Source organism: Notamacropus eugenii, chromosome 6 (assembly GCF_028372415.1).
Source record: "Notamacropus eugenii isolate mMacEug1 chromosome 6, mMacEug1.pri_v2, whole genome shotgun sequence".
NCBI lineage: Eukaryota > Metazoa > Chordata > Mammalia > Diprotodontia > Macropodidae > Notamacropus > Notamacropus eugenii.
Genome location: NC_092877.1, coordinates 355,642,287 through 355,662,809, shown reverse-complemented (window position 1 = coordinate 355,662,809; position 20,523 = coordinate 355,642,287). Strand labels below are relative to the sequence as shown.

Here is a 20,523-nt window from a genome sequence, read left to right as displayed (position 1 = left end):
CAGAGATCGGATAAACTCAGAAGCTAGGAAAGGGTTACAGGACCTGAGGTCACAATGACAGGAAAATTTAGTAAAAGTGTAGAACAAAAGGAGAAGTACCTGGAACCAGAGGAGAACTTCTCCTATATTGGAAGCAGAAAAGTTCTGGGTGATAACAAACAAGGTCCAATGTGGCAAATGCAGTTGTATAAAGCAGAGTTGGATATTATTGACTTTCCAAATTACCCACATGCCTTTGTCTCCTTTTTGTTTCTATATTTGTTTTATCTTCAGAAGACAAACAAACAAACAAAAAAAAAAGATTTTTTTTTTACTCCCTGCAGACACCTACTATGGAATAAACACCCTTTTAGAATGGCACTGTTTGGTGTTTCTTCATTTACAAGAGAAGAAGTCTCAGCTGATACATTCCTACCCCCATACAGCAATAATAAGCAGACCAATGAGAATATACCCGGTAATTTTCCTAGCTAGAAGTCCTACCCATAGATGCCGTCAGTATTCCAGTTTCTATGCACAATAATTGGCAGCCTTTGAATTTAGCCCATTTTAAACTGAATTTCCAACTATGGATGATTCTGAAATAATTTTAAGCAATAGAGAATCTGATTATTGCATGAGCTATTTTGTAACGACAGAAGGAACAATTTGACTACAGGTTAAGTGAGTACATTAAAAAGGAAGACAATTACTTTTAAATGGATTTCTAATGAAATGCTTGTAGGTTCTTAAATTCAGCATAGTGCAGAGGTGCACGTTAAATGAAAATAGTCTCCTGAACGTGAAGTTAAAACAGTTTGCAGAAGAATATGAACCCACCTTGTTTCATTAGGCAAGAAGTTTGAAGATGTTTGTTTGAATAAGCAAGCGTAAAACATGGGGCAAGATGGGGAGGAAGTAGTATCCCTAGCCACCCTCTTAGACTTCATTCACCTGAAAGTGGCCCTAGAAAGGTTCTTTGGACCACAGGAACCAGAGTTTGGGGCTCATTGTCAGAGACACTCATGATGAATGTCTTTCCTGATGGGTTTTTCTGATGTCTTGGACTGCAGTCTTACAGACACCTTTCAAAAGTGAGTATTCAATGGAAAGATGAGGTAGTCAAGACATCAAGAATCTGCAGTTTTCTCAGTGTGGGAATTCCTTCTACTAACGATGATTCAGAATCCATCTACCCCCACTGGCTTTACAATCTGCCAGATGAACGCACCCTTAGGGCAGGGATTGCATTTTTTTGCTCGTATTTGTGTTCTCAGTGACTATCACAGTGCCTGTCACATAGTAAGCGCTTAGTAAGGATCAGTTACCTGCCTGCCTACAATTTACTTGATAATTTTAGTCTTCTGGAGACTCAGAGAGGATAAGTGACTTGCTAATAGTCACAAAGCTAGCAAGCGTCAGAAACAGAATTTGAACCCATATTTTTGCCTCTGTAATTCTAGCACTTTATCCACTATTCCAGACTAGTTATGTCTTTATGAAAATGTCATGTTTAATTACGGATGATCCTTTTCTGCTCAAATTACTTTTAGATTCCATTTACCTACATACCAAAAAAACCTGGTCAATTTGATTATTTTAGGACAAAAGTTGACGCGATAAATTATTTGCCCAGACTATCTAGTGGCCAGACTGATAAGTCAACACAATCAAAAGAATTGAATCAAATAGGGATGCTGGGACTGGGCTCTTTTCCTAATTGACTGTGTATATGCACATAACTTTACAATATATATAATACACATTTATACATATATATTTAAATTACTTCCAGATAATATATTTTAACAAGTGCATTGTTATAAACTCATATATTCATATGTATATATTTATTCATATTTTGTTTGGTTTTATATATTGTATATAACACATATAATAAATTCCATATTATATATACTTTTACAAGTAAAATTACTTAGAGATAAATATCTCCAAGTTATTATATGTACATATGTGTGCGTATATATATATATGTGAGTATGTATCTCCAAGCAATTTTACAATGAAAAAAAGTGAAATTTCCTTGTTTTTTTCTTTTATTCAGATTTTAAGAGGAAGGAAATATGAAGGTTTCTTGTTAAAGAAAAAATGATTAGCATTTACTTTACATGGTTATTACTTCTGTAGCTTTGTGCGCTTCCAATGGAGCCGATTTTGTCAAACCACTCAGTAATGACATTTGGAGTCGTATTACTCAAGAGATGTAATGTACCTCTGAGCAATAATTATAAAGATGTTTCAAAATATGAGGCATAAAGCTAAAATTTTTGAGTGGTGCCTTCTTTTTTTTCCGAAAACAAAATTCATTTATGATACTTAGCGATATACAAATGGTCATCAACATCCCCCTTGTCTCTCAGTCCTGGTGTCATTAGCCACTCCCTGCTATTACTGTCCCCCTTATCAGTCACCATATGGCCAATTCAATCACCACAGCATCTCTTGAGCTTATACCCTTCTCTCCAGGGGGGAGCAAGGTGGTGCAGTGGATAAAGCACCAGTGCAGGAGTTGGGGGAACTTAGTTCAAATCTCACCTCACACACTTGACACTCACTAGCTGTGTGACCTTGGGCAAGTCCCTTAACCACAATTGCCTCATCCTGGGTCATCTCCAGTCATCCTGATGAATATCTGGTCACTGGACTCAGATGGCTCTGGAGGAGAAGTGAGACTGATGACCTGCACACCCTCTCTCACTCAAAAACAAAGTCAAGTGCAAGGCACATTATTATTTCTCTGATGGCATAGTCTTCTTTGGGGAATGAAGGACAAACACACACCCTTCTCTCCATTCACACACCCATCAGTCTACTGCAGATCTCATAATCCTATTCTTGGACCACTGAAAAAACTTCATAATTAATCTCCCTGACTCACCTCTCCTTCTTCTGATCCATCTTCCATACCACTCCCAATGAGTTTTTGTGACTCATAGATTTGACCATGGCAACCTTCTATTCCATAAACTTAAACTACGCCTTATTAAATTTTCGTAGCTTGATACCTTCCAACCTTACTACTGCACACTTATGACTGCCACCAACAAGCATAGACACTGGGCTAAGTGTTAAGGATGCAAATAAAAACCAAAACAAGCCATAAGGACCATATAGTCTAATGGAGAAGACACCATAGGTACATAAGAGATATAGAGTAAATGGAAATTAAGCTGAAAAGTGAAGGCAAAAGAAGATAGGGAAGACTTCCTGTGTGGGTGTGTGTGGAGGAGAAAGTAGACTTTGAGTTGAGTCTTGAAGGAAGACAAGAAAATTAGGAGGAGAGAGTGATGGGGCACAGCATTCCAGGAATGGGGACCAGCCAGTGCAAAGGCACAGAGATGGGAGCTTGGAGTGACATCTTCAAAAACTTACAGTAGACCAGTGCAACTAGATCACAGGCTGTGTGGATGGGATTAAGGTATAAGATATCTGGAAAGGCAGACAGGGAGCAGTCTATGTTAGCTTGATGGAAACAGAGCTGAGGCCTTTTAAAGATTCCATTGCTTTAAAAAATATGAGAGACTGCCTCTGAAGTTTCTAACTCCCTCCTACTGGAGACGTACTAGGAAAATCTTGATGACCACTTGTAGTGTACACTTTGGAAGGGATTCTTGTTCAAGTATGGATTGGACTAGATAGCCATTGAGTTCCCTGTCAACTCTACAATTCTGGAATTCTGAGATTATTTCAGGAATTTGTGATTCTATCCTTCTGGACGTTTCTTCCATGCCTTTATAGAAAGGGCTCTACATGTGCCTGCCAATTTAAAAAAATCACCTAGTGGTCCATTCTTTGGTGACAAGTCTCTAGAATTCATAGTTAAATTGCTAGTCAATTCCTCAGACTACTGAGGTTACCAAGGCCTTTCCAGCATGATGAGTCTTGCAAATGCTTTCTTGCCATTGCCTTCTAGAACCCAGGGCCTCTTGGAATTCTAAAGCATGACTTTAGCCAAGGCCTTGACAAAATGCTGTAAGCCAGGTGTGCAATCTAACTCTGACTCCCCATTGTTGTACCAATACTATGGTTAGGGTTTTCCTAATCTGCAGACTCACAGAGCTTACTTTCTCTGAGGGACTGGATTGTTTTGCGTGTGCATTTTTTTTAGACATCATAACTCTGGTGTTGAATAGCTTGAGGGTATGCTTTCAATTCCCCAAACAAACATCATAGATATTCTTGGAGTCCTAAGAAGTGCTGAGAAAGGATAAGGTTGCGAATATATCGAGGAAAAAACTCGATCTAATCGGCCACTGAGCATAACAGCAGCAAGGCCTCTGCTCTTTCTGCTTTTGAAGATCACAGGAGAAATTCCTGTTAACTAAAAGACTCTCCTGCCTCCCCAGTTCTCTGATGGACCATTGACTGGATCTTAAATAGTCCCAAGGCTACAGTGAACACTTTATTTACCACTTTGGATCTTGCCCGTGGTTAGAGAATGTTTCCCAATGAGGGTGCTACATTGTATCAGAATGCCAAACCTGAACTTTAACGTGGCTAACTAGTAGTTCAGTAATACTGTATGTACATTTAAAGCTGCATGGGAATTTGTAGTCTCCCAAAGTCTTCCCTTATTACACTGAGGGGCAAAAGGGTTAAATGGCTAGCCTAAAGTCTTACGAGTAATAAAGCATTGGATTAGGTGCAGAAGACAACTGAGTGTGTATCCTGCCTCTGACACACATAGAGGCAGTTCTGCAAATCCCTTCACCTTTCAAAGTCTCAGTGTCCACAACTGTAAAATGGAGAGGTGATACCCATGGTAATAGCTTATGAAGATATTGTGAAGATGGAATAAAATTAATGCACATTAAATGTTCTTCAGACTCTAAAGCATTAAAGAGTAATTATTAATGTTATCATTATTGTTACTAATATTTAGCAGAGGCAAGAATTGAACCCCAATTCTGAGTCCAAATTCAGTATTTGTTCCATTACACAGTAACTGTCTTTATAGAATTTTGTTTAAAAAGAAATTAAGCATGTACTTAGGTGCCCAAACAAATTAGCTGAGACAAGAAGAAGCCAGGACATGGAGAAAAGGAAGGAGAGCATTCTAGACATGGGAGACAAATAGTGTAAAAACATGGAACTGAGAAATGGAGCAGTGTGTGGGAAAGAAACCTTCTAGATGGATCATAGAGTAAATGGAGGAGAGAAAAGTTTAACCAACTGATATAGGAAGAGGCTAGGTTGTTAAGAGCTTTAAAAGGCAAATTGAGGGGTTTATATTCCATTTTGGAGTTTATTGAGTTAAGGGGTGGTAATATGGTCCAGATTTCACTTTAGGATCCTGATCTTGACACCTGAAAGGAGGATAAACTAGAGGGGGTAGAGAAATAAGGTAGAGAGACCAACCAGAAGAAAGGTGATTACAATAGTCATGGAGTAAGATGATGAGGGTCTGCATCAGAATAGTAGCTGCATGAGTGAAGAAAAGGAATTGAGATGTCGTAGATGTAGAAATTATACGAATTGACAATAGGTTGAATTTGGGTGCTGTTGGTGAGGAGTCAAACATGGCTGCAAGCCTGGCTTACTGGGGGAATAATGATGCCCTTGGCAGAAATAGAAAAATTCAAAGGAAAAGATGATTTAAGGAGAAAGATGACTAGTTTTCTTTGGGATATTTTGAGTTCAAAATTTTTGCATGATATCCAATTCAAGATGTTGAATGGAAAGTTGATGTAATACTGGAAATCAGGAGAGAGTGTAGTGAAAGGATAAATACATGTGACAATCATCTGCTTAAAGATGATCATTGAAACATGAAGGCTGATGAGAAAACCCATCAAAATAATATAGAAGGAGAAGAGAAAGGGACCAAGGACAGACCCTTGGTCTGGATGAAGATCCTCCAAAGCAGAATAACCATACAGATAGCAGAAGAACCAGTAGAGAACGGTGCCGTAAAAACCTAGAATGGAGCAATTATCCAAGAGGACTGACAGTGTCAAAGACTTCAGAGAGGTCAAGATTAGGGACTGAGAAATCTTCCATTAGATTTGGCAATTAAGAGAACATTGGTAACTTTAGCAAGAGCAATTTCAGTTTAATGTTAAGGTTGGAAGCAAAACTGTAGAGGTTTAAGAAGAGAGGGAGTGAAGGAAGTAGAGGGACTTATTATAGATGGCTTTCTTTAGCCCAGGTCTGAAGTCTAAGGGTATGGCTTTGAAGACCATATTTCTGATTGTCTGTTTATATGACCTGGGTGAAGTTATGTAACCTCTCTTGACCTCAGATTCACCTATAAAAAATAGGATGGGTATGTGTATGTATATGAATGTACATATTGTGCACCTATATACATGTTTTCACATGTGTATAGGTACATATGGACAGAGACATATATAAATGAATATGTGCATATATGCACTATATTTTGGTATGCTATTTATAAAGTACCTTTATCTACATACATACATATACATATATATATATATATATATATATATATATATATATATCATGTATTGTTGTATTTTTCCTTCATTTTTGAAGAGGACCATATATTATATATATATATCTATCAATGAAAGGGAGGATGGAAGGATGTCTGTCTCTCTGTCCTCCCACATCACTTTGTTCCTCTTTTGTACTCTTAGTTTCTAATCTGTTTTAGTTGCCATCAAGGTATTTTACATTTCGTTTATTGTACTGGATCTATGTCCATATGTGGTATCCTTGTCCTATCTCTTGCATAAGATCACGTGCTCTAGGAGGGGAGAGACCACATCTTAAATATCTTTTTGCAATCCTTGACACCTAGCAAGGTGTGATGTTTCTCACATAATTAGTATTTTAAAAATTGTGAATGCTTGAACGAATCAATGAACTCCACAACAGAGAGGAGGGTGCTGCCTGGCTTTAATCAAACCTTGCCAAGAGCTTCATTGACTGCCCTTCTCTGTCTCCTGACCCTTGTAGAGGGGTCAAAAGTTAGCTCTGGGACTCCCAGAATATCTGCCTCCGAGTATCCTCTGCCAGGAAAGTGAGTGCTGGGATTTCCCACAGGCACCAATCCAGGCATCTTTAGAGTTATCTGAAAGTAGCTTCATTCAAAGAGTCCATTTCCTCAATGAGCCTCAGAAATCATTTCCCAAGCCCAGTTTCTACAGCCTCATCAAAAATATAAAATCCTCCTTAAGCCTATTTTTTTGTTGTTCTGTAGATTGAATTATGTGACACACTAGTAAACCTTAGCCCAGAAGTTTGTATTTCTCCCATCGTCAGCTTCTAGATAGCTTTGAATAGTCTTAGAGATGCCATCTCTGACTCAAGAACAGATTAATAAATGATCAGTATAAATATTTAGACCTAGAATTTGACAAATGATGTAAATTAAGGTTTGGTTTATTGTTTTGTTGATCATTTAGACTTCAGAAAGTGATGAATAAAATGTGAATAAAGCAGATTATTTTATACATACATCCCACCCCCAACCCCCAAAGCCAGTTGTTAAACATTTACTAGCCTGGTACATAGTAGGCACTTAATAAAAACTTATTCTCTTGCCCCTTTCCTCTGAACACAACACTGACTCCACCCCCGCAGCCTCTTCCTCTGATTGGCTGATTCCTCCTAGAATCACCATTTGAAGGAGGGCATTCAAGCTATCCATGACTTCATTCCCCTACAGGATGTACCCCTGACTCTCTGGTCTTTCACTACCGTGACCCAACATGGGTACCCCCTGAAAGAATAATTCGAGTTACCATCCTAACCAAAGTAACCACTTTTTCCTATTTCTCCATTCACTGTACGTAGGAAAACAATAGAAGAAATAATAATTAGCATTTATGTTTACATACTGTGCCATTTTCCGTGTGATAAGATGGTTCATGTCATTAAGCAGAGTATAACTGATGTTATAAAGTATATTCAATTATAACACAAAACTATTTAGGCTTAGCCTTCATGCTGTGTGTCTCATGTAGCATGGTCCTAAGCTTAGAACAAAGAGACACTGTATTGCAAAGATTACTGTAACACTGACATGCCATGGCCTTTAGGGATGTTATAAGTGGGATGACACTTTGCTTGAAGTTCACACTTTCTTATATATTAGAGAATTCACACTGGGAAGAAATCTTGTTGATGTAATGAGTGTGGGAAGCCTTGGTCAAAGCTCACAAACTTATTTGCCAGGAGACAACTCTCATTAATACCACTGGTTAAGCGTGTCAAAGCAGTAAAGGCTTTTGGTGAGATCAAAGCTGAGACCAGTGGTTTCCAAGGGTTGTTACACACTAGCTTTCATAATTCCCTCCCCACCTCCTAGGCTTCCACATTCCCCAGTTTCTGCTTTCAGTGATAGTTTGCATCTGCTTTTCCTGGCTTGGTCTTTGGAAAGTCAGATCAGTAACTTTATTAGGGAAGGTATGTATGTATGCCTCAGTATTCTTCAGGCTATTCCTTGGGAAGTAAAGTCAGAAGAGAGGGAGGGGTGGTATAAAAGCAAACACCCTGACATACACAGGAGGGCATGCTGTGCAGGTTCTTAGATCTGCTTTTCTAAGGGACAGCAACTTTCAAGCAGTCAACAATCACTTAAATCAAGCACATGCATCATTCACTTAGTTCAGGGGAAAAAGTCAGCCCCCTGATTTGCACAGAAAACACAAACAGAGAAACAAAGATCAGCCAACAGACAGGGCTTCTGACTGTCTGCATAAGCAACGCATACATCAGAGATCAACAGGCAGATCCAGCTGTCTGACCATTACTTGCATACATAGTTTCCAGAGAGAGAACCTCCAACATCTGGATTTTCAAAGCTGTGGGGCTCCTTAGCAGCTGCATGGAGGCTCATTTTGCCAAACAAACACTTCCAATGAGAAATCTCCAAAGTAAAACCTCACCTAAGAGTATTTATACAATTTTCAGAGCCAAAGGGCATCACAGCTCTTGAGAACCAGTGCTTCATTAGAAAATTAAGAAAAGATGTGGGCCTCCCCTAATCAAACTTCCCTTAATGGGCCGGCCCATTAATGAGTGGGGAAGATCTTTACCTCATTAGCATTATAGGTGGGAAAGAGGAAAGAAAAGAAGAGGAATTCCCAGCATCTAGTGAGTGGTTTTTCTAGGAATTCTTCTTTTGCCATCTTAAACATTTGGTATACCATGATTCTTCACTCCACAATATTCTGTGCCATGAGGAAAATAAGTTTGAGTACCTCTGTGCAGATCAGTAAATATGTGAGCTGCTATTAAGGACTCCGTTGTCATGGTTTGGCACAAAATACTGAGGATGGGGGACTTCTACTTGGTCTTAAAAAATTCACAGACCTAGATAGAGTTGAATGGGAACAGAAACGACAAATGGTCTAACACTCTCATTTTGCAAATTAGGAATCTGGAGAAAGAGATGACAAAGTCATAGGGGCAGCAAGTGGGAAAGTTGGATTTAAATCCATGCCTCCTGACCCCAAATATAACACTCTCCTGACTCCACCATAGGAACTGGCTCCAAAAAACTGGAGCATGAGCAGTGCCCACATCCCAGCAAACCATCTTAGCAGACGGGCTAAGAGAGGTTGAGGGCAACAACAGGCTTCAAACCCAGCAGTTACGGGGGTGTCTACCTCAAACATGTGAAGACTTCCCCTGGTGGAATGGTTGGATGAGAACAATTTGTTCCAATAGACATGAAGTCGGCTAAAGCAGGTGCTGTGGAGCTATTAGAGCTTGGTCAGACATGGACCATTGCATACCAGACCATCACTGGTCATCTTATGTATTGCATCTGGACTTCTATTAATCTGGAAGAGAGAGTGAGGCTCAATTTTGTACAATTTTGTACAATTTTGCCTTACTTAAATCTAATCCACTTGCAAGTCAACACATCATCCTGCGATGTCATTGGTCCTCTTCATAAAAAACAAAGGACAAATGAACAAGAGTGATTCCCTGAACATGTTAATTGGATTAAGAACAGGAGAAGAAAAGCTGTCCTTTGTCTGTCTTCTTGAAGTGGATGGTGAAATCAGGAAAGTGATGCCATGACTTGCAAATGAATTGGATTTAAGTGAGGGAGGGCTGGGCAGAGTCACCAACTTCAGGGCATTTCAGAAAAGCATGGGTTGCCAGGGTAGGTAAGTCAGCCTAATTGAAAGTAGCCAAGAGGGAGAGACAGGAAACAGCAAATACCAGGCAAATCAAACTACAACTGCCACATTGACCACCATATCCTCATGTGCCCTGATAGAGATAACCCAGACCCCTGAGGCCAAGAGATTTGGAAATAGCAGTGTCACCACAAACAACAGAACTGCTTCTGATCTTCTTGGCCATCATGCCATCATTGTAGGGGGAAATCATTGGGCAGAGGTGCCCATCTTCTCCATCACCACCAGCAACAACTGTTGACCAGCTGCCACCAAGAGACAGATATCGCAAGAGTTCTGAGAGTGGAAGAACCTGAAGAACAAGAGTTTTACTTCCATCCCATCTTTCAAGACCATCATCTGGGGAAGCAATTCCTGCAGAGAAGGGATCAGTGTTCTTAACCAAGTGCCACTCACATGGCAAACAAGCCAATCAGGCTGAAGCAGCAAGGAACCATGAGAAACAGGAGGAAGCACATACCAGGCAAGTCAAGCTACCATCAACTTGGCCACCATCTCCCTTAGTCCCTGGTGGAGGCATCCTAAGACCCTGAACCCAAGAACCTTTGCAATAGCAGTTCTTCCAGTTAGTGTCCCCAACAAGCTGGCAACTAATCCTCCAAGCAAGAATCAGCAAAGAAAGGTCTTGTCACCAAAGTCCTTGGTATTATCAAATGGTTCAACATTAGAAACCGATATGATTTTATCACTGATTAAATTAAAGAAGAGACATCACCATCTGCCTTGTTATTATATACCAAGGATATGCAACTGACATTTCCCTAAATTGTGGTCCCTCCCACTAGAATGTGAGCTCCCTGAAAGCAGAGATGGTCTTACTTTTCTCTGTGTGTGCCCAATGTTTAGCACAGTGCTTTGTACACAGTAAGTGCTTAATAACTGCATTCATTCATGCTTTATTCATTCTTGTTGTTGTGTTTGTCCTCTGTTCTCAAAGAGGACATCTCAAGATGATGACATGACTTGCAGTTGACTTTGATTTGAGTGAGAGAGGGCTGTGCAAGGTCACCAACTTCATCTTCCTCTTCTGAGCCTTCTGGGTCCAGTGGCCTGATATTCATCAGAACGACTGGAGATGACCCAGGATGCAAAGTCTTATGCAAGGTCTTTAATCAAGGCTTGAAAAAATCAATTGGCTTTCATTTTTGGGAGACAGTCATTAGGAAAAGTGTCTTTTTATGTTTAAATGTATTCTGAACTACTTTTCATGGTGAGGGGATATGAATGGTAGGGTAGAGACTGGACCTGTGATTTCATTATAGGAAACTCCCAGGTAAGGAAACTCTCTCTCGCAAAGCCAGTTGTCACCTTCTACAATTTATAGTCTTAACAAGTTGCCTAGAGCACTGAGAAGTTAAGGAATTTTCCTAGTGTGTCTCAGCTAGTAAGTCTCAGAACTGGAACTGGAACTCGGGTCTTTTCTAGTGCTAAAGCCAACTCCCTATCAATTATAACATGATGTCTCCTTCTGGCATTATGGATTCTGGAGTTAGACAGCCCAAGTTCAAATCCTTCCTCTGACACTTTACTGTCTGTATCACCTACAACCAACATGTGCCTCAGTTTCTGCAGGTGTAAAATGAGGCAAATTGAATTGGATGATCTCTAAGGTCATTTCCACTTCTAGTTTTATAATCCCATGACCATAATCAAGGCACTTGACTTCCCCTGAGGCAGAATTTTCTCAGCTGTAAAATGAGATGTTTGGACTAAAGGACCTCAGGGGGTCCTTCCAGGCCTCAGTCAACATCCTCGTCTCGCACCAGAGGGGGTCCATTTTCTTTTAATCAGCATAGTGAGGGTGGTGAATGCTGAGGAGTAAAGAAAGAGCACTTCCTCATTCAAATTATGGCCTTGTTTTATAATGAAGAGGCTTAGATTCAAGGTCAGAAGACCTGAGTTCATATCCCAGCTTTGTCCCTTGTTCCAAGGGTGACCACGTGGCATAGTGCATAGAGTACTCATCTTGAAGTCAAGAAGACCCAGGTGTAAATCCTGCCTGACACACTCACTTGCTGTGTGACCTTGGGCTCGTCACTTAACCTGTCTATCTCAGTTTTCTCATCTGTAAAACTGGAAGGGGAAATGTATTTCAACAAGCTTATTGTGAAAATCAAATTCGATCATCTGTGTAAAGCACTTTGCAAGTCTTGAAGCGTTTTTATAAGAGTATTGCGGTAGCTACTGTTGTTTGTTTCCTCATCCATTAAATGAGGAAGGTGGAGGCTGATTCCAGTTGTGAATTCTATGATATTCTCACAAAATTGCCAGGTCAGGATTTCCCATTCCCCTTAAAATAAGGAAGAGCCCCTAGGGTGGTCATGCTGTGTTCTGAAAGATTAAAAGAAAGAGAACTGACCTGGAAGACAGTCTCACTCTCTACCAAGGGCTGTGCTATAGCAAAATTGTGTTTACCCCCTGTGTGCTGTCCCAGGGAGAAAGGCAGCTGACCTTTGGAGCATTTGCTCCTGTCAAGTGATGAGGTATTGAATTGCCTAGTGCACAATGTCCCCACCATTGTGTTCTGATTTGATGGTTCCCTGTGGCACAAGCTTTTGATACAGATGGTGAGTTCTCTTTGGCTTCCTCTCCCAGAAGAAGCCTGCTGCATCTCCTGCTCAGGTCTCCAGGGGTACTTTGAGGGGTTTGGGAGTACCCGATCTCCAATGCTATTGGCTTGAGTTCTCACTGACTGCCCTTGATCTCCCTAATATTGGATACTCAATATCTATTAGCTTTTACAAAAGAATATTCACTTCAAAGATATGACAGAAAAAAAGTACAAATATATGCCCCAGCATTTTAGGCACACATCCTCCTCTGTAACGTTTTGTTTTCTGGGGTGAATGGGCTGACTCTAAAAGTATACTTTCTAAACAACACTGGTCCCAGCAGAACAGCATCCAGATGTACCTGACTGTTGGATGCATCCTTATCTCAGTGACCACTGGAAGTGTCCTAAAAGGTCACTGCATGATCCTTGGGGGAAGGGTGCTGGACTGGCTACCACACTATGGCCTTTAACCATCAGATTTCTGGAGGCCCACTCTCTGACCTTTAGAAACTCATAAGGTCAGAGCCTCCAGATTAATCTCTGTTGACTAGAATGAAATGGGCTGAGGATGAGGTAAGTCTGGCAAACAAGAAAAGCCTGTTTTCATGAGGCCACATGGCCTTGGAGTCCAGGGAGAGGGCTTGAACCTTTCTTCTTGCAGTGTTATCTATCACTGGACTATCCGTGAAGGTGTCAAACTACCAGAGCAGGACCAAAGAGAGAATGGTTACAAACCATAGCAACTCTCTCCCAGAAGCATCTACTAGCCTCTTCTACACAGAGAACCTCCTGCTCAGGTTCCCTGGGGGTGTGCCATACATACAAAAGAGACATTCTGATTGCTTGGAAAATAATAAAATAAAATAAATTACCAAATTTTCAGTGTAAGCATTTTGACCTTGGAAATTGGCAAATGTTACTCACGAGGACTTGATGTATCGTTCTGCTGATTATCTAGGTTGTAGAAAGTGATGGGTAAAATGTTAAGAATGCTAATTAAACTTGTGATTGTTTGATGCATATATTTTCCCTTTGGAAAGTCAGGTGTTAAACATTTACCAGTGCATGTCTGATGGTAACTGTTTTCTGGTATCTCAGTATGTCGTCAAATTTGCTGATTCTGTATCTACAGCATCAATCACATTTCACCTTCATATCTACTCCCACAATAACTCCTCCCCACCCACTTCTAACTTAATCATCTCTTGCCAAAACTATTGCAATAAACTCATAACTCAGAAGGTTGTTGACTTAGACGGGGAGGAGACCTTAGAAGTTATCCAGTCCAACTCCTCCCTTTGAAGTCCCAACAACTACATTTATATTCCTCTTACCCAACAGTGGCACTAGTCGAGTCTCAGATCAATCCCAAGGACAAAGGTAACTAAAACTTCCCTAGGTCTGCCCTGTGGATTCTTAGTTCGTTACAATCCCAACCTGTGGTATGATGACAAGTACAAGGCAAGCAGGATGCTTCTGGCCCAAGTTCACCGATAAGAATTAGGAGGCTCCTTCAGGGCAAAGATTGATTTTGTCTCTTTTTGTACCCCCCAGCACTTAGCAGAGTGCCTGACACCTAGTAAATTCTTAATAAATATTTACTGAATGAATGAACATATGAATGAATGGAGCTATGGATATTAATGCTGGTCTTATTGTTGAAAGAGTATAAATAATAGGGTTCTGATTTTAAATTGTGTCCATGACTAACCTCGTTTGGGTAGTAAATAAAAGTGGAATCAAGAAGACCTGAGTTCAAAGCGAACCTTAAGAGGTACGTGACTCTGAGGCCACCCTGACCCACTGTCAGACTCAGTTTATTTTTCTGTAAATGAAAATAATAAAAAAAACATGCTTCACAGGGTTGTTTTAAGGATCAGATGAGATAATATATGCAAAATGCTTTGCAAACCTTAAAAGACCATATTAATCCTAGCTCTTACGGCTAGAGTGGAAAGAAGCAGTGTCCATTTCAAGGCTTAAGGCAGAGGTAAGTCAACAGTGGGATCCTAAATGACCTTCTCTGCACCTTTGAAAACATTCTTCAAATCCCTTGGTTGTGAGGACCTTCCCAGTCATTAAAGCCTTCCCTGAGATAGGCACAAATATGTCTGTGGTCTGATGACCAAAGGGAAGCACCCAGGACTGCTATCTAAATCCCTTCTTTTTCGGAAACAGATTGTTGAAGACAGGGCATGAAAAGATAAAGAAAAAGAGTCATTTATTTACCTCAAGTTCTACAGGTAAATGGTCACAAAATCTCAGCAAAAATAATAACTCACAATTCCGGTGGTTTGGAAGCTGGAGTGGGCTCATTGTTGTCTCAGTGGTCATTCATGTGCAAAGTATGTGCATGACAATTTGCATTCCCTTAAACTATTATGCTCCATGACCATCTGGGGGAGAGCAACTAGGATAAATAGAGCAAAAACATTTGGGGGGAAGATTTATTTTTTAAAGAAAAGAAAAAATGCTAGCATAGTTGGTCCTGCCTCCTGCTACCTTAGAATCACCAAAATCATGCGAATGGGGGTGGAGGGAATCCTAATTATTTTATCTTTGCTCCCAGTGGTGTCTGTTTGCCACAGCTCTGAGAATGGGAGTTTTTCTGAACACCTCTCATGAAAATGTAATGCAGAGATATTTTAGAATTCCAAAATGCTTCCCAGTTTTTCCCAAAAATGTCCCCAAATTTTGAGAGTTTCCTCCCTTAAATCATTTTTATAATTTTTCAATTTCCTCCCATAGATCATTTTTGTAATATTTCTTCTGCTTGACTCAGTTGGGCAGAATTGTGATGGAATAAAATGCATGCACATATATGTATATGTGTATATGTGCGAACAGCGTTGAGAGGACTGTCTAACACCACAGCAATTGCACTTGCTTCCTCCCTCCATAGGGGAGATTCTGTTAGAGAACAACCAATGTTTTCTTCATTTCTGAAAGAATAAGCCAATTCCCTATCACAGGTCATTCCCCCAAAGTCCCTTATTTTCATTTCCTTGTTGACATTTGTAGAAAAATAGAGCTAAGTGAAAGTTAATGGAGTTTTAGAGTGGGTGTGAGTTTGTGTTTAGAATTTTCTGAAATCCTTCACAAACTGAATTTCTCCAATCCTTTTGTCTTAGCTTCTCATTTTCTTAAATGTTTTGGGCAGACATATCCTAAGGGACACAATGGTTCAGTGTCCTAGAAAGGCTAGGCCAGTCCATTCAAGCCAGTTCTATTTGTTGACACAGTCTTTGTCATTTACCAGAAAATGACGGTTCTATAAGTTGTGCTGAGAGTACCTACACAAAATGACAAAATCATGGATGGATTCAATTGATTCAGTCGGGAAAAAAGGAAAGATTTCTTGAATCAATTATTTTTGCTTGCTTCAACCAACCATTAGATTGATTGAATTAAAATTAATTTAATTTTTTGTCTGTTTTTGCTTTTGCTATTGTACCATTGTTTAAATGGGCCCTGGTATGTCTTTACCTGCCCAATAATATGTATAACTCTATATCATATTTATATATATACATATAATGATATATAGAAAGGAATATGAGTAGCCAATCTAACACTTTAAGGTTTGCAAAGTGCTTTACAAATATTATCTCATTTTCTACTTACAATAACACAGAGATGAAGATTCTATAATTATCCTCATTTTTAAAAATGTGGAAACTGAGATAAAGAGCAGTTTAGTGACTTGCTCAGGGTCACGCAGCCCACAAGTGTCTTCCTGAGTCCAGGTACTCCTTGATTCAATGAGTCACCTAGATGCCTAAGATATGGAAGGGATATAATAGGTGAGTAAAAAGGACAAAGGAAGACAGAATGACATTGAGTCAGCTGAGCTCTGAATTCGGGTTCTGCATCTGACGTATTCTGAATATATCATCTTGAAAAAGTCACTTAATTCCTTAGTGTCCCAAGGGACTCACAAAGACCATACATTGCAGAGAGGTTTCTGTTCTTCACTGAGTCAGGGAATTTCCTCACTGGGATGAAATTGGAGGAATGAATATATGTGTGTTGTGTATGTGTGGGCATGGATACACATTCATGTGATTTCATCTTTCAGAGTTCCGCCAAGTGTGGGAATTCCATCCCCTGATGCAGACATGCAAATTGGCAATTTCTCATCTCCTAGAGTTGCCTGAGGGCACTCAGAGGGTGAGTGACTTTTCAACAGTCACACAGCAAAACTAGAACCCAGAGATTTCTGACTCCCAAGCTGCCCTACTGCATTACACAAAATAATACATTTGTTCCCCTAGTGGTGGAAACACCTTAAATTCTCAGTTCTCAGAACTAATTACAAATAGTTTACTTATGATTGAATGGTTCAAAAATTAAGCTCCTGTTATATAAAAAGTAATGTGCTAGGTGTTGGATGGGTGTCCATAGAGAAAAATGAAATAGTCTTTGCTCTTGAGGAGCTGAAAAGCTGCTTGGAGGGGGAGGGCATTATGTCTACAAGCAAGTAAATGTAAAATAATTTGATGAGGATGGAAGCAGTGACCAAATTTGGTGGAGGTGGGGGGAGAGGGGGTGTTCAAGAAAGGGTTCTAGGAGAAGGTGGCACCTGAGATTAAGTAGGAGATTCTCAAAGACAGAGATGAAGAAGGAAGAATGCACGCCCACCTTCCCTGAGCCTCCAGACTGGGAGAAAAATGCCAAATTCATAGAATAGCCACAGGCCAGTTTGCCCAAAACAAGGAGTAAATCAAAGGGAGTGTCATGAATTAAATTGGAAAAGCTAGGTGTGGAAGCCAGATTGTGAATGACTTCATATGGAGGGAGCATGTAGGAGTGTTCTACTTTATCCTAAAGCCAAAAAGACCATGGAGGGATGGGAGTGGTAGTCAGACCTGTGCCTTAGGAAGACTATCTGGGCAGTTAGCTATGTGATGAATGAAAAAGAGGAAGGAAAGAAATAGGAAGACCAAGCAAGTAGGGCTAGGGGCCTGAAGTCAAATACTGACCATGTGAACAGAGAAAAGGAGATAGATGTAAGAAATGTTTTGGTAGTACAAAGGACATTTGGGGATTGAGTAGATAATGAGTGGGTAGGAAGGGGTGAGTGTCCCGAGTGATTAGTCAAAATATTTCCAAATTATTTTGTCTCTTGTGTCCCCTGGACAAATCTACACATTATGGCCTAAATATATTTGGCCTTCCCGTTATTATGTTTGTTTTCATTCCCACCCTAATCTCATTTCTTCAGCCACTCAAAATGACTTGTTCCTCTCTACTGATCCATTTGAATAGGAGTCATCTTTCAAAGCCCAAATTATCTAACTTTCCAGTATAGCCATGCTTGATCACCACCAGCCCAAAGTGATCCCTCCCACCCCTGACCTCTTCTAGCAAATTATTGTCTCTAGCGCTCTCTATATTTATTATTCATTCAAAAACATCTATACATGCCTGTTGTATTCCAGATGTACAGCCACCCGTATTGTTAGCTAGTTGGGTGTGACATAGAAGACTGGACTTGGAGTCAGGGAAATCTGAGTTCAAATCCTGCCTCATACACTTACTGGCTACTTGGATTTGGGCAAGTCCATAAATTTCTTTTTTCCTCAATTTCCTTATCTGTAAAATAGCACCTATCATGAAGGGTTGTTCCGAGAGTTCAATGACATCATATGTAAAGCATTTCACAAGCCTTAAAGAGACCCATAGACAGTAACTATTATTTCTGCACTCCTATGTCTAACCCACACAATACCAATGGTGCTGAACTCACAATGTCCTATTTTTCAAATGAAATAATGCATTTATTTTGTGTATACTTAAATGTATCTGTATGATCTCTCCCTAGAGAATGCAAACTCTTTAAGGCCAGGAACTGTTTCATTTTTGCCTTTGTATCCCTAGAAATGTTGGAGACCTAAGTGCACACTTAATGCTGTTGATTGTCTGATTAATTGAATGGACAGATGGATGGATGGATGGAAAGATCTTTGTGGACTTGAAGGAAATACCCACCATTAATATGATTGTCATTATTAACTAGGATCTCTTGGTGATCTTTGGTGACCAGTAATTGAATTCTCCCAAATGTTATAAAGTCATAGGTCTAAAGCTGGGAAAGACCTCAGAGGATATCCTTTTTACAAATGAAAAAAAAAAAATGAGTCTTAGAATGATTAAATGACTTGCCCGAGATCGTGCAGGTAGCAAGCATCAGAGGTGAGATTGAAAGTCCCATCTTCCCACCCCATCCCACTCCCCAGCTCCAGAGCCAGTGCTGTTTCCTCAGTACCAGACTGCCAACCATTTATGGGGCCACTGTAATACAGCGGAAAGAAAAGTCACTGGACTTTGGGTCATATTCAAATTCTCTCTGCCACTGGCTGCTCACATGACCTTGAACAAGACACAAAGCTAGTTAGGACTGCAGTGTCCTTATCCTTGCAAAGAGGGAATTGGATTAGATGATCTGTAAGTTTCTTTTAAAATACTAAAAATCCTTGTGATTAAGTTGTCTCTATTGATAAAGGAAATAGCAAGGGGAAATGCATCACAGATGATAACTCTCAAAACTGTACCACTGATTTAAAAAAGTTATTAATTTCTTGTTCTGTTTCCAAATTTAAACTTTACTCTGATTTCTCATTCTCCCTGCCTTGGTGGCCACAGCAGCCCATGAGAGGTGCCTCAAGGTCACCATGTTGTCCCTTGTCTTTATTCACAGGATTTGACCAGCGCCTGGTGTTTATCTACAAGTGTGTGCCAGCTCAGATAGATTAGCTTCTTATAATTCTTTCCTCCACTTTTCCTTCCCCCGGAGGACACATCTATATCAAGGACCTGTCTAATTACTGAGTAGGTAAAGAGTGGAAATTTGTTAGACCAGCCTTGTTCTCACTGTCAGGAGCTTTCCAGAGCTCGATACCAGCTCTATCATACATCTCTCGTTTACCCCCACATCAAAACAGATCAAAGAAGCAAAGATTGGTGGTCACAAAGGCGGCAACTTCCTAACAGATCACACATGCTGCGTATCAGAGAAATATTGTGCCTCTTCTGTGGGGCTGACATTGAAACGACATTGTAATCCCGGCCATCTGTCTTCCTTCTCTAGATGTCGATGAATGTGCAGTAGTGAACGGAGGCTGCCAGCAGAGTTGCATTAACACTGAGGGCTCCTTCTACTGTGAATGTGATATGGGATACAGGCTCCATGCTGATGGACGCACCTGCATAAGTGAGTAAATATTAGAGCCAGCTTGAAGCCCTTTCCAATGAAAATCGACCTAGCCACGTGGGGGCCCTGGAGGAAGGCTTGCTCTTGAAAAGAAAAACCTCTATAGAATCCATCAGTACTTTACAAATACAATGCTACTCCTTGGTCTCAAGCCTTGTTGGTCTTAAAAAGGCAACAATCTCCATGGGATTTCTAAATGATCTTTTACTTTTAAATTACTCATCTGAAAGGTGTGGCTTGGTCAAAATGATGTTGGATTGGAAGTTTGAAAATCTGTTTATTGGGCTGCAGAGTACGATCGTAGCAATGTTTCCGTAAGCTCTACTTTTCGTGATTTGGAGTACGAGAACCTGGGTTCAGATTCTATCTTGCTACTTCCTGTGTGACCTTGAGCAAGTCATATCATCTCTGAGACACCAATACTATTACTGATGATATTATCAATGACCAGCAACCGAATTCTCCTTACCCCAGAAAACTTTTTTTGTAAAAGCAGAGCTTTGGAATAGGTGACTTCTAAAGTCCCTTTTAGCTCTAAATGCATGGCCTTATGAATACAACAGGCTTGTATATCATAGACTTCTCCCAATTCTCTTTAGTGAGTCAAGAGAAATTTATTAGATGCCTAC

General features: G+C 40.1%; 1 protein-coding gene across 1 annotated transcript in view; it reads left to right on the top strand.

Annotated features, from left to right (window-relative positions):
* The window catches only part of LOC140512409 (EGF-like and EMI domain-containing protein 1), a 547,574-nt gene that overhangs the window by 434,929 nt on the left and 92,122 nt on the right, over positions 1-20,523 (top strand). Inside the window, exon 6 of the mRNA XM_072621528.1 lies at positions 19,772-19,894. Coding sequence (XP_072477629.1) covers positions 19,772-19,894 — 123 coding nt within the window. The remainder of the gene's footprint in view (positions 1-19,771; positions 19,895-20,523) is intronic.